At 37.5% G+C, this 14,118-nt stretch overlaps 1 protein-coding gene across 1 annotated transcript in view; it reads right to left on the bottom strand.

Annotated features, from left to right (window-relative positions):
* The window catches only part of LOC110150945 (transmembrane serine protease 11D), a 52,470-nt gene that overhangs the window by 23,109 nt on the left and 15,243 nt on the right, over positions 1 to 14,118 (bottom strand). The window contains exons 2-3 of the mRNA XM_020914027.2: positions 4,888 to 5,009; positions 3,480 to 3,598 (exon numbers count right to left, since the gene is read on the bottom strand). Of these exons, the coding sequence (XP_020769686.2) occupies positions 3,480 to 3,598; positions 4,888 to 5,009 (241 nt within the window). The remainder of the gene's footprint in view (positions 1 to 3,479; positions 3,599 to 4,887; positions 5,010 to 14,118) is intronic.

Below are 14,118 nucleotides of genomic sequence, written 5' to 3'. Positions count from 1 at the left end.
TTCCTACTTTTGCATTCTAGTCCCCTATAATGAAAAGGGCATCTTTTTTGGGTGTTAGTTCTAAAAGGTCTTGTAGGTCTTCATAGAACCATTCAACTTCAGCTTCTTCAGCATTACTGGTTGGGTCATAGGCTTGGATTACCGTGACATTGAATGGTTTGCCTTGGAAATGAACAGAGATCATTCTGTCATTTTTGAGATTGCATCCAAGTACTGCATTTCGGACTCTTTTGTTGACCATGATGGCTACTCCATTTCTTCTAAGGGATTCCTGCCCACAATAGTAGATACAATGGTCATCTGAGTTAAATTCACCCATTCCAGTCCATCTTAGTTTCCTGATTCCTAGAATGTTGACATTCACTCTTACCATCTCCTGTTTGACCACTTCCAATTTGCCTTGATTCATGGACCTAGCATTCCAGGTTCCTATGCAATATCGCTCTTTACAGCATCGGACCTTGCTTCTATCACCAGTCACATCCACAACTGGGTATTCCTTTTGCTTTGGCACCACCCCTTCATTCTTTCCGGAGTTATTTCTCCACTGATCTCCAGTAGCATATTGGGCACCTACCGACCTGGGGAGTTCCTCTTTCAGTATCCTCTCATTTTGCCTTTTCATACTGTTGATGGGGTTCTCAAGGCAAGAATACTGAAGTGGTTTGCTATTCCCTTCTGCAAAATACTTGTTAAAACTGAAGAAAAAATTTGAAAATCTTTCGAGGGAAATAAATGCATAAACCTATATTCTGATAATTCTAGTTCTGGGTATATGTCCCAATAATATAATCATTCAGGTGTACAAGTATGTATCAACAAGAATGGTCATCAGAATATTGATTATAATAGTGAAAAACTGGAAACAGTGTAAACATCTGTCAACAGAAGAGTGGTTAAATGAACTATTGTATCTTTTTGCACTATAATACTGTTTAGTTATTTAAAATGGTAGATTTCTTCATTGATATTTAAATACTTCTGTGACACATTTTTGAGAAAAAATAGGAAAAAGCAGGCGTGTATAATCTTATTTCGTTGACAGAAAATTGTATGTGTTTATGCATGTTTGATTGTGAAGTTTACATGAAAGATACTTGGAACATCAAAATATTAATCGTGGATATGTGAGTATTGAGATTTTGTGCATGTTTCTGATTTTCTTATATTTCTTGAATACACTGAATTTTCTACATTTGTGTTTTATCTTTACCACAAAAGACATTACTAAAATTATTTATTTTGATAACAAAATTTATACATACATTATGATTTGCTTTATAGACCATTTTTGAGAATAAATTAAAAATAAAAAGTTAGATTGTACAATTTTTTTGGTGTTGGAGATTGTATTTTAAAGACTTACTGAATATCTTCCAAAGGTGCTGGTAGTACTTTGCAAAGAAACTTATTTAGTTTATGTTTTCACATCGCTGAATGTGCTATATGTTGTGCTTTATGCCTTACACCATTTCTCTCCAAATTAGTGTTTTGCAATTTTACATGTGCTTTATGAAGGATGAACTCACCTAACATATCTATTCTCTCTCACATAAACTGAATGACCTCTTTAGGGCTGAGGACATCTCTGACATCTTGCTCTAATGACTGGTAGCCGGGTTCTAATTCCCTAGAATGAAGCTGGAATTCTCAAAATACACACTTTCAGTTTACTCACTTTTATTAAACTAGGCACACAGCTGAAACATTACAAGATGTCTTTGTGTGGGTATGAGGGCTTCAATATGAATAATGGTCCTCAGACTGGCCTCCTGAGATGTTTATCTCTAGCAGCTTCTTCAAGAAATTTAAGAACAGCCATTGGTTTGAAGCCTAAACGATGGGCTCTCATGACGCAAATGATATGACTAAATATTGTTGATGATTTTTTAACAACAGTTTGGGAAGAGATAGTAGGAAGCTGGGGAGGTAAGCCTAAAATGCATTTCTACCTTTTCTGGAATATGCCGTAATTCAAGCTTTCAACCCCTGGGTTTTCTTCTGGACCAGGGTAATGAGCTTCTAACTAGTCTTACTGTGTGCGGTCTCTTCTCTTTATAATCTAATTTTTACATTCTGAACGTGAATCTGTCAGATCCTGTTCACATCATTCTGCCTGTAGCTCAAGACTTTTTGTCTAAAAAATAAAACCCAAATTTGTTATTAGCTAAGGACATTCTCTTCTCTGTGTCTTGGCTCATGTTTTAGCTGTGATATGCCTTATTCATTCTAAAAGTCAGCCTGAAAATCATCTTTTATAAGAAACCATCTCTCATCTCCATGATTGGACAGAATTTATCCTCTTAGCACAAACTTACATCCAGTATCTAATATCTACTCCAGTTTCTGTAATGTCCACTGCATTTGGCAGGATTAATGTTTAATAATCATTTATTGAAGGAATAGGAGGCTTCTACTTTTGACATAACCAATTGATGTTCCCCATTATTAGCCCTACCTCTGCCTCCTGGCCTAGATTCTGTTTCCAAATTGTTCTGGTTCAGTTGTTTATTCTGATCTCGTCAAACACTTAAACAATATATCTAACTTCCCTTGCTCTAATTTTGTGCTCACGAAGCACTTTTCTCATAACTTGGCTCCCAGTGTAATTTGTCTCTAGGGGTAAAGGTTGTCAGACAAGCAGATGACTCAATCCCCCGTACATCATAGGCCTTGTTATAGCTTAACTCAGTGATTCCAAAGTGAGGTCCCTGGACAAGTAGCATCAGCATCACCTGGGAACTTACTGAAATGCAAGTTCTAACTACAGAATCAGAAATTCTGACATTTGGGCCCAGAGATCTGTTTTTTAGTAAGCCTTCCAGGTGATTTTGTTACATGCCGAAGTTTTAGAACCATTGGATTAATTTATATTCTTAAGAATTTCAGAAAAGGTAAGGTAAGTGAGCTGAGATTGGTCAGCTCTGACTCTGTAGGGCTGAAGGTCAAACCCTGGTCTGTGATGATAAACTAAGGGTCTGCTTGTGAGATTTCTTGGCAGGCAGCTTCGGGGCCTCTTCATTTGAGAAACCAGACTTGCTTTGTTTATTTTCTATGTTGATCTTTGAAGCAAAGTATTATTTGTCCAAACTATGTTAACATGTATTTTAACACTTACTACCTGTGTGTTTAGTTGCATAAGAAAAAAAGGAAAGAAGGAAAAATGAAAATGATTTAAAAAAACAAACTCAAGGATAGATAAATGCTCAAATTGCACAAACAATAGACTTCCGATTTTTGAAACCATAATCATAAAAAATATAGTTACTCATGACCTAAAGCTCTTCACTCATGATGTAAGAAAATGTGAATAAGAATGAATGTACAAGCAAATTGACTTGAAAGAAGTATGATGAAACACATTCTTCATCATTCAGGGAAGGAAAATACGCATTTAGCAGTTGTAAATATATCACAAAACATTAGGTTTATTATCATATTTGTTTTATGATAAAGAACAAAGGCAAAAATTAACTTACCATAGATTCAATATTTCCACTCAAAGTCCTATATTTCTCTGTAGCTGGTGAACTAAACTCATCACTATATTGAATACCCAGGATTTGAATGCTGCTTTGGTAAAAGGAAGATTTTTGATCTGTAAAACAAGGAAAAGGCAGAATCAGTCTCACATTACTAAGTACTTTAATTTTTATTTCATATAGGATTATTTAGGCTGTTATATAATTTAAAAAAATTTAATTCCTTTAAAAGGAAAAAATTCTAAACTTAGTAAAAATGTAACTATAATAAAATTATTTTCTCTTTCAGTCTTTAAAAAGATTGGCAAAGCTGAAACATTAAAAATGCATGAAAATCAGATCAGCATTATTTGAGAAATTAGGCTCCTGTCTTTGTGTTTAAGTGTGACAGTACAGTGTTGTTAGGAGGGAAAATTCATTAAAACTGAAATTTGATGTTAGTTTTTCCTACTTCTGTAATTCACCTTGCACATAGTAGTCTCTAGGTGATTTGATAGCAAAATACAGTCCAAAGTAAAATTTAGCTACAATTTTATAATTCAATTGACTGAAAAGACTATTACTAGTTACTGGAATAAATTTATTCTCACTTAGTCTCTACCCTTACACATACCCATATGCCTTCATTTTCCCCCTATCCCAGCCCCTATGATTTAAATAATGCAATGAGATTATAGCTGAAGTTAAAAAAAACCAGATTATAGCATATATTATCTAGTGAAATTTGACACATTTTATCTACATTAAAACCTCTGAAAGAATATTCACTGGGATATAATTTTGTGTTAATGAACAGTGTATATGCATTCTTAATATTGTTTCTGTTTCATATTTTTAATAAAAAATTAAAGAAAATAAGAGAAACAAGAAGAACAGAATCATTTTTAAAGTTTGTTTTTTACCTTTTTCTACTTCTTAACTGCAAATTCATCTCCTATCATAACTGTCCTGCTCCTAAGGTTGTTTTCAGGACACAGATCATGAATTAATGAATATTTAGGTACGTCCAACTTTTAGATTTTGAAACTTAAGGTCCTTTGCAATATTTTAAATAAAGAAGGAAATTATAGGATTAATGAAAAACATAACAAGTGAACTCTAGCATCAGATAAATATTGTCTTTTTCGTCGGCTAGAATAATCCTTGCCTGGGTAATAATGTTGTTTGGTATACTAAAAAAGGCCAAAATAAATAAATAAATAAATAAAACTAGAAGAGGAAAAAATACTGAATTATAGAAAATATAAACATGGAAATATATTTAGAGGTATATAAATAAAATGTATAATTATGTTGTATTAAAAAATAAAAGTGGCAATAAAAGAGAGAAGGCCAAACTTTGAATCTGAAAGTATATTTAGTGAATTCATCTGAGAAGTGGTATTTCCAATCTTTCGGTACTTACCAAAAGCTAAAAAGTAGACAAGTAGACCTATGATCACTGCCAGGATCGCCACCACTGCGACGACAACAAAAAATACTACGTATGGATTCAGGGATCTTGAGGCTGATGCCACTCGTGCTGGCCTTAGAACAAGGGGGAAAGATCAAAGCCCATTCATTTCACTCAGAGAAGCCATCATTTCAACACTGCTGAAGTCTCTTAGGTTGCTCATGGCTCTATTATAGAAAATTGATTGGTTCTTTTTTTTTGTTTATTTACTTATTTGGAGGATAATTGCTTTACAATATCAGGTTGGTTTCCACCATACAAATAGGAATATGATTCTGAAATGAAATCAAACTGAACAACACTCTCTTTAATGGTATTTCTTACCATTTTTTAAGCACTACAATGTTGACATTTAGGTAGTTTGATAGAAGAATAAGGAAATATGATTTATGGTTTGCAACTGCTTTTTCTTCTTCTGACACTGTTTCTCAAGAATAACAATGCTTTTCTGTTTTACTAAAACTTCTAAGACCCCTGTTGGACACTACTGTAGTAAGCTCCCTTACCTGGGCACCGTCCCCAGGGATGTGCTGAGATCATTTTTTGGTGGGGAGAGGGGCAGAGGGAGTCAGAATAGTAGCATTTCTCACAGTAATAGCTTCTATATTATTAAAATGAGGACATGGCTAGAGGCTGAGAGCTGAGATCCAGAAGAGTATCAAGCACTTATAATTAATTAGAACTTTACTAGCAGCAGAGGATTTGTGTGATTTTGTTCACCCATGAGTTTATCAATAGCAGTGTAAGCCAATCAGTTCAGTTCAGTCACTCAGTGGTGTCTGACTCTTTGTGACCCCATGAATCGCAGCACGCCAGGCCTCCCCTGTCCATCACCAACTCCTGGAGTTTACTCAAACTCATGTCCATTGAGTCGGTGACACCATCCAGCCATCTCATCCTCTGTCATCCCCTTCTCCTCCTGCCCCCAGTCCCTCCCAGCATCAGGGTGTTTTCCAATGAGTCAGCTCTTTGCATGAGGTGGCCAAAGTATTGGAGTTACAGCTTCAGCATCAGTCCTTCCAGTGAACACCCAGAATTGATCTCCTTTAGGATGGACTGGTTGGATCTCCTTGCAATCCAAGGGACTCTCAAGAGTCTTCTCCAGCACCACAGTTGAAAAGCATCAATTTTTCGGTGCTCAGCTTTCTTCACAGTCCAACTCTCACATCCATACATGACCACTGGAAAAACCATAGCCTTGACTAGATGGACCTTTGTTGGCAATGTAATGTCTCTGCTTTTTAATATGCTATCTAGGTTGGTCATAACTTTCCTTCCAAGGAGTAAATCAATAGATTTGTACTAATACAGTATCTGGTTTCTGGATTGTAGTATCTGATTTCTTGAATTATATTAGGCATATAATCCAAGTACTTCCTCACTGTCTCTTTTCCCACCACACGCACACACTGGGAAGTTCACCAGAACTACTGTGTATGAATTCCTACTTTATCACCATTTGCATGGAGATCATATTGTCATTTATTTGAGATTTTCTTCATCTGAAAAATGGGACTAATACTTGCTTCATAAGGCTGTTTTGAATATCAATGAGGTTATGTTTTAGAGGCTATGTAAAGTGTATAAAGTAGATATTTCTACTAAATATGTTATCTATTAGGCTGTGAGAACTTTGAAGATAAAGTTGGTATTCATGCATATGTTTCCAACACTTTGTAGGCTACTTGGCTTATATAGGTGGTGCATGCAAGCATGCCAGGTCACTGCAGTCATGTCTGACTTTTCACTCCTCTGTCCATGGGATTCTCCAGGCAAGGATACTGGAATGGGTCGCCATGCTCTCTTCCAGGAGATCTTCCTGACCCAGGGGGTGACCAGGGAGCAAACCCACATCTCTTATGTCTACCTGCTTTGGCAGGCAGGTTCTTTACTACTAGGACCACCTAGGATTTATGATATTTATAAATATTTATTGTATATGTTAACTCCTTGGTGTGTTTCAGTTTTAAAAGCCTTAACAGAACTGAAAAGCCATTACATTTTTGCCAGAACACGGTCAGACTTCCATTTCTTTCTTTCTATTTGTTTTGCTAACGTTCTGGTATATATGGGAAGGGGATGATCTGAGAGTCAGTGACTCCCAGAGTGTAGGTTTCACAGCAGGGTTGCCTGGTGTTTGGGCTTTACACAACTCACACTGATGAAGGGGCATCTCCTGGTGTTTTACCTTGTATCACCTGTACATTGCAGGCTTTGGATATGGGACCAGTATCATTTCAGAGGAATTCCCTGGTAAAGAATCTGCCTGCAATGCGGGAGACCCTGGTTTGATTTCTGGGTTGGGAAGTTCCTCTGGAGAAGGGATAGGCTACCCATTCCAGTATTCCTGGACTTTCCGGTGGCTCAGATGATAAAGAATCCACCCACAACGTGAGAGGCCTGGGTTTGATCCTTGAGTTGGGAAATTCCCCTGGAGGAGGCATGGCAACCCACTCTGGTATTGTTGCATGGAGAATCCCCGTGGACAGAGGAGCTTGGCGGGCTGCAGTCCATGGGGTTGCAAAAAGTCGAACATGACTGAATGGCTAAGCACATCATTTCAGAAGATTATTGGAGGTGGCCATAGACTTGCTGACTTTTTTGTTGAATAAACACATTAAACATTATCAAAATTGACCAGCTCAAATATTATTGTTTAATAAAAGGGCATCTAAATTCATGAAAATAGGAATAACGTAATCTCAGAATAACAAAAAAGATGAATAATTTAGCCTTAGCTTAATGATGTCTTTTTACTACATTGCTCTTATTAATTTTGCTATGCTAGTGAAAACTGACTTTCACTAACACTGGTCCAACATCTGGGAATGAATAACTCTATGCTGGGAAAGATAGAAGGCAGGAGGAGAATGGGATGACAGAGGATGAGATGGTTGGATGGCATCACTGACTCAATGGACATGAGTTTGAGTAAACTCTGGGAGTTGGTGATGGACAGGGAGGCCTGGCGTGCTGCAGTCCATGAGGTCACAGAGTCAGACACAACTGAGCAACTGAACTGAACTGAACTGTAGTCATTTTCTGAGTAGGATAAAATTGGTACATTAATATTTGCTGACTTTTTAAGCCTCAATTTACTCTTCTGTTTCTTTGTGGTTTTTCTGTGGCCGGTGACACGTGGTCACAGTTGCACACTGTTTGACATTTGCAAGTTCAGCAAATGTCAGTGGGTGCTTGGCAGGGTAGAACCAAAAGAAGAGCTTAAAGCAAGCCATCCCAAAGTGTCACTTCAACTACCAGGAACCAACTATTTCCAGAGATGAGTAGAAGTGTCAAGATTTATTAGTGTAGAGTGAGAAATTTCTAAGAACTAGGCTTAAGTTGGAAGCTGAAACAGCAACAACAAAAACAACCAAAACAAACTCCCAAACCGAAGGCTAGAGTCAGCACGTGCTTTAGCTTGGATGAGCCTCTCATGGGAATGGTTTTCGAGGCAACTTTGCTTCAGTTCATGGAAAACATCTTAAAACTCAGTGGCTGAAAAGCACCATGAGACATATGACTCAATAAACAAAGGGTGTGGACCTCAAATTAGCTTAATCTCACAAGCTGTATTTAATTACATAACAATGTGTTGTTCCACTTTGTAGAAACAACTAAAGAAGTGTCTGTTCTCTTGTTGGTATCTGCTCTCTTGTTACAGGTTCAGCTTGTCATTGAACCTCTGTATGTGGCTGATTATAAAGCTTATGATAACACATACTAAATTGTGTCCAATGTTTGCTTTGCAAATTCTTAGAGAAAATGTTTGCTAACGCTGTCTGACTTTTGACTCATGCGCAGTGGAAATCTGCAAGTAAATATTTTGCTTTTAAAGCAGGATCTTAATCAGTGAAGTTTTTAGTGCTTGTGTTTAAACAGCAAAACAGATACATAGTTGTGACATGTTTAACCAGCTTCCGCCTCCTTCTTTCTCTCATTGACTTGTAAAATTAAAAGAATGTTGAAAAACATATTCTATACTCTTATGAGAACCTAAGTGGCAGACTTTATACATGTTTATTGCCAATCTTCATAATAGTCTTATAAGGTGGATATTATGCCCTTGTTTGGAAGACAGGAAAACTGAGGCCCAGAGAAACATAAATGACTCATAATTTCTCAGGAGTGACAGAAACTGGAAATAGAAAGGGTGGATAGAATGTAAGAACATGGACTTCCTCTGACGTACACTTCCTCCTTCACACTGTAAGAGACAGAATAGCTTTGGGACTCTTATCTCTCCTGATATCACTTGGAGGAAGCAAAGAGAATCAACATCTGTTGAGTTTTTAGTTTTTATTAAATTGAGCGCTAGAATTTTGTTCTTACACATAGCATATGTGCAATAAAATAATTGTTGGTTTAATTTGAGAGTACATCTTAGATTAATATATCAGATTTATGTAAGAATACTAGTTAATTTTGTCCGTTGACACATAGTTAAAACCAATATATGGTTGTTGATTAATAGAGTCACTTGGCAATGACTTTCCATTATTTGTAAGAACAGAGGAGAACAGGGAAAGGTAATTACAAATTCAGATATACATAGTATGTCTTTAGAGGACTTTTAGACAGTTTTGTGTCTCTTTGAATAAGATTTCAGGTATGATATAAAGATTTGGTCCATGATTGTTATTTCATGATATATATTCTTCCTTGCTGATCCCATCCTGCACCCTGGTTTCAGGTAGCATTTAATAAGGTAATATTTTCTGAGATAGATCTTCACCCTCAGATCTTAGTCTCTGAGCTCCACACCATTATTTCCAGCTGTGCATTGGACATCTTGTGGATGTTTTACAGCCTCCTTAAGTATAACAATTCAGTTCAAAACTGAACTTGCTATCTTTTTCTCCAGATTTTTTCTCTTCCCTACTATTTCTAATATTGGGAATGTCCCTACCATCTATCTGGTACCATAAATTAAAGACCCAAGATTTAGTTGTACCTCTTGATAATTTTCCACTTTTGAGAGGTCATTGAATGGTGTTTATCCTATTGCCTAAATCTTTCTGTTCATTCCCTCTCTCTTAATTCTCGATGTTATCATCTTGTATTACGTGAAATGCCTGTTAACTGGTCTCCTTTCTTCTGTTACCTAATTAAGAGACATTTGGTGAGTGCCTGCAATGGTCTAGGCAAAATTTAACTGCTGGAAATACAATGAAAAGAAACAATCATAGCAGTCCTAATAGTGAGAGGAGAGAAATGAGTAAGATAAGTAAGTAAAATAAAGGAAAAATAAAAGCAAAGAGATGAGAAAGGGAATATATATGGGATGCTGAAAATTTAAATAGAGTGACCAGGAAAGGCCTTGCTGAGGAGTTGACGTTTGAGTAAAGACCAGAAAGAGGTGAGTGAGCAAGTCATGAAGATATCAGGGGGAGAATTATTTAGGTGGAAGAACAGCAGTTTGGAGGCCCTGAGCCAGGAATTCATAGGGTAAATTTGAGGACCATTAAGAGAGGCAACTGAACTGGAGTGGAGTGAGACAGTCAGGGGTGGGGGACATTGAAAGAAAACAAGGTCAGAAAGATAAGGAGCAGGGAGTCAGTGGTCGGGGGAAAATCATTTAGGGTTTTGCACTTAAGGACTTTGATGTTTATTCTGCGTGAGACAGGGTCTTTGAGGGTTTTGAACAAAGGCATGACATCAGATCTATTTATTTAATAGGTTCCCACTCTGGGTACTTCATGAGGAGTAGTGGGCCTGGGATGGAGAGGGAGACCTCTTGCATGCATGCTAAGACTCTTCAATTGTGTCCGACTCTTTGTGACTCTATGGACTGTAGCCTTCAAGGCTCCTCTGTCCATGGGATTCTCCAGGCAAGAATACTGGAGTGGGTTGCCATTTCCTCCTCCAGGGAGACCTCTTAGGAGCTCACTAAATAACTAGAGTGAGAGACGATGGTAGTTTAGAAGAGGTGGTAGAAGTGGAGATGGTGAAAAGTGGTCAGAATCTATATATATTTTGAATTTAGGCCTTAGAGGATTTGCTGATGATTCACTTATGAGATGTGGGAAAAAGAGGAATTCAGACTGAATTCAGGATTTTTGCCTCTTTCCAATCAACCCTTTAAAATCCTTCAAGTGCTTTAAAAAAATGTGAATCTTAGGGTATGATATCCTCCCTTCCAATAATACCTCATTTTAAATTTATCTACAGCTCATCAAAAATCCTCAAATGGCATTCAAACCGTCCATGGCATTTAAGGCCAACCTCTGCAACTTTATCTTCTGTCACATCCTCACCTACCCACCTGACCTCATCCAGATCAAATGTCACAGTCACTTCTGCATGTGATGTCTTTTGCCTGGAGAATGTCATATCTGTATAGTTCTCATTTTATCCTAAAATAATTCAAGCATCTTTCATTTCCCACCACATAGTTACCCTTTTCTCCTCTTGCTGCCCCTCATCTGATCTCATAATGCTCAATGAATTTCTCTACTACAGTCCTTATCCCTTCATGTGCCTGCATCCAGGATTCTGTAGCTCAGCAGTGCCCAAGCTTTCTTTTACCAGGAACCAGTTTTTTGGAAGGCAATTTTTCCACAAATGGCGGGGCGGGGGTGGGGGGAGGTTTTGGGATGATTCAAGTATGTTACAATTTTTATGTACTTTATTTCTATTTTGTGGCAATCTCAGTATATTGTGCCTTGACTTCTGGGTTAGGGTTCACTTTCTTTCACACTCTCATAAGGATCTGATGCTGCCACTGATCTGACAGGTGGCAAAGTTCAGGCAGTAATGTGAGTGATGGGGGGTGGCTGTAAATACAGATGAAGCCTCGCTTGTTCACCCACTGCTGACCCTCTGCTATGCAGTCTAGTTCCTAACAGGCCACATATCAGTACCAGTCTGTGGCCTGGAGGTTGGTGACACTTGCCGTAACTCATGAAACGTAGAGATGCATCTTGTCTGCCAGGATATGCCTCATTCATATACAATATATATTATAGAGTGAGTCCACATCAGGCATTGCAATAGAAAAATTGATGAATGACTGCAAATAGGGATTTTAAAAAATAATTTTACTATTTTTTGGAAGGACTTTAACACTGTAGTCTGTGCATTCTTATTTTAAATACTAAAAAAAAAAATACAGATCAGAGAATAATCTCTGCCATCTATTGAGTGCTTACAATGTACTGGCTGAACTTTTCAACATCATTTAATTTAATCCCTGTTAAAAACCCTTGTTCAGGTGCTCAGTCATGTGTGACTCTTTGCAACCCCATGGACTGCAGCACACAGGTTCTCTAGTTTACAGATAATAGAATAGAAGCTTAGTTAGTCAGCTAGTAAGAGGGCTGGAATGCAAACCCAAATCTGTCAAGCTTAAACTACAAAATGACCACTTCATATGGGAAGAAGTTTTCTGTTAATTATTATGTTGTTATTAATTTCTATCACATTTACTACTTTGTTGGTACTAAGAAACAGAAAGTTCAAAATATTTCTATAGCCCTTATAGGATATACAAAGACAGTTATTTGAGTGTGTGTATCAATATGTTGGAGTTATGCAGAATATGAAAAATAGTTCCAAAGAAGAGGGACTTTTTCTATTTTAGTCCCTTTCGTTAAATCTCGATGGTTGTCATGAGGCAGGCATTAGAGACTATCCTGTTCAATGATTTAATTTTTTAAGTTGAGGAATGCTTTGTTCAAACAAGGTCTTAAAAAACTTGAAAGCTTAATGATTAAAACAGATGAAAATGGAATAGCTTCTTCATTTGATTTTGAGTTGTGGGAAAAGGACCCTTTCCTATTTCTAACAAATCACTGATCTAGCCCAACACTTTTATTAATTTCTTAAGTGTTAAAAAAATTTTGTTGTTGTTGTTGTTCTTGATAGCTTTAGTTGTGCTCTAAAAGAAAAGAGAGACACAGAATTATTCAAGATTGCGCAACTGGATGATGGTAGAGTTGGGGCTCTAGTTTTAAGATTTCTTTGATATATTTGCTTTATTAAAACATGATGCATTCTTAAAACACTGGGTTCATATGGAAGATAAGATTCCTATCCTTGAATCACATATCCATGAGACTTTGTGTGCATATACCTTTGGAATGCACTGCATGACTTTCTTTTAATTCAATGGTTTATTTTCCAACTTAATCTTGGGTAACAATTAAATAAGCTTATATTCATTGAGGATATAAATCACATATTGTTACCCTGCTTTTTTAACTTATATGCAGAATACATCATGCAAAATGCCAGGCTGGATGAAGCACAAGCTGGAATCAAGATTGCTGGGAGAAATATCAATAACCTCAGATATGCAGATGACACCACCCTTATGGCAGAAAGTGAAGAACTAAAGAGCCTCTTGATGAAAATGAAAGAGGAGAGTGAAAAAGTTGGCTTAAAACTCAGCATTCAGAAAACTAAGATCATGGCATCTGGTCCCATCACTTCGTGGCAAATAGATGGGGAAACAATGGAAACAGTGTCAGACTTATTTTTTTGGGCTCCAGAATCACTGCAGATGGTGACTGCAGCCATGAAATTAAAAGACACTTGCTCCTTGGAAGAAAAGCTATGACCAACCTAGACAGCATATTAAAAAGCAGAGACATTACTTTGCCATCAAGGTCTGTCTAGTCAAAGCTACGGTTTTTCTGGTAGTCATGTATGGATGTGAGAGTTGGACTATAAAGAAAGCCGAGCACCGAAGAATTGATGCTTTTGAACTGTGGTGTTGAAGAAGACTCTTGAGAGTCCCTTGGACTACAAGGAGATCCAACCAGTCCATCCTAAAGGAAATCAGTCCTGAATATTCATTGGAAGGACTGATGCTGAAGCTGAAACTCCAATAATTTGGCCAGCTGATGTGAAGAACTGACTCATTGGAAAAGACCCTGATGCTGGGAAAGATTGAAGGTGGGAGGAGAAGGGGACGGCAGAGGATGAGATAGATGGATGGCATCACTGACTCAATGGACCTGAGTTTGAGTAGGCTCCAGGAATTGGTGATGGACAGGGAGGCCTGGCGTGCTGCAGTCCATGGGGTCACAAAGAGTCGGACATGACTGAGCGACTGAGCTAATACCAGTTGAGGAAACAGAGACTGGGCAAGTGGTACTTGAGCAAGCCTGTACAATGTTTTTGTGAAAATTAGGGGAAAAGCAGCTTCTCTGGGAAACAGACATAAGTTGTTCCTTGGGC

This window comes from Odocoileus virginianus, chromosome 29, assembly GCF_023699985.2.
Source record: "Odocoileus virginianus isolate 20LAN1187 ecotype Illinois chromosome 29, Ovbor_1.2, whole genome shotgun sequence".
In the NCBI taxonomy this organism is placed as follows: Eukaryota; Metazoa; Chordata; class Mammalia; order Artiodactyla; family Cervidae; genus Odocoileus; species Odocoileus virginianus.
This window is presented reverse-complemented; position numbering and strand designations above follow the sequence as displayed.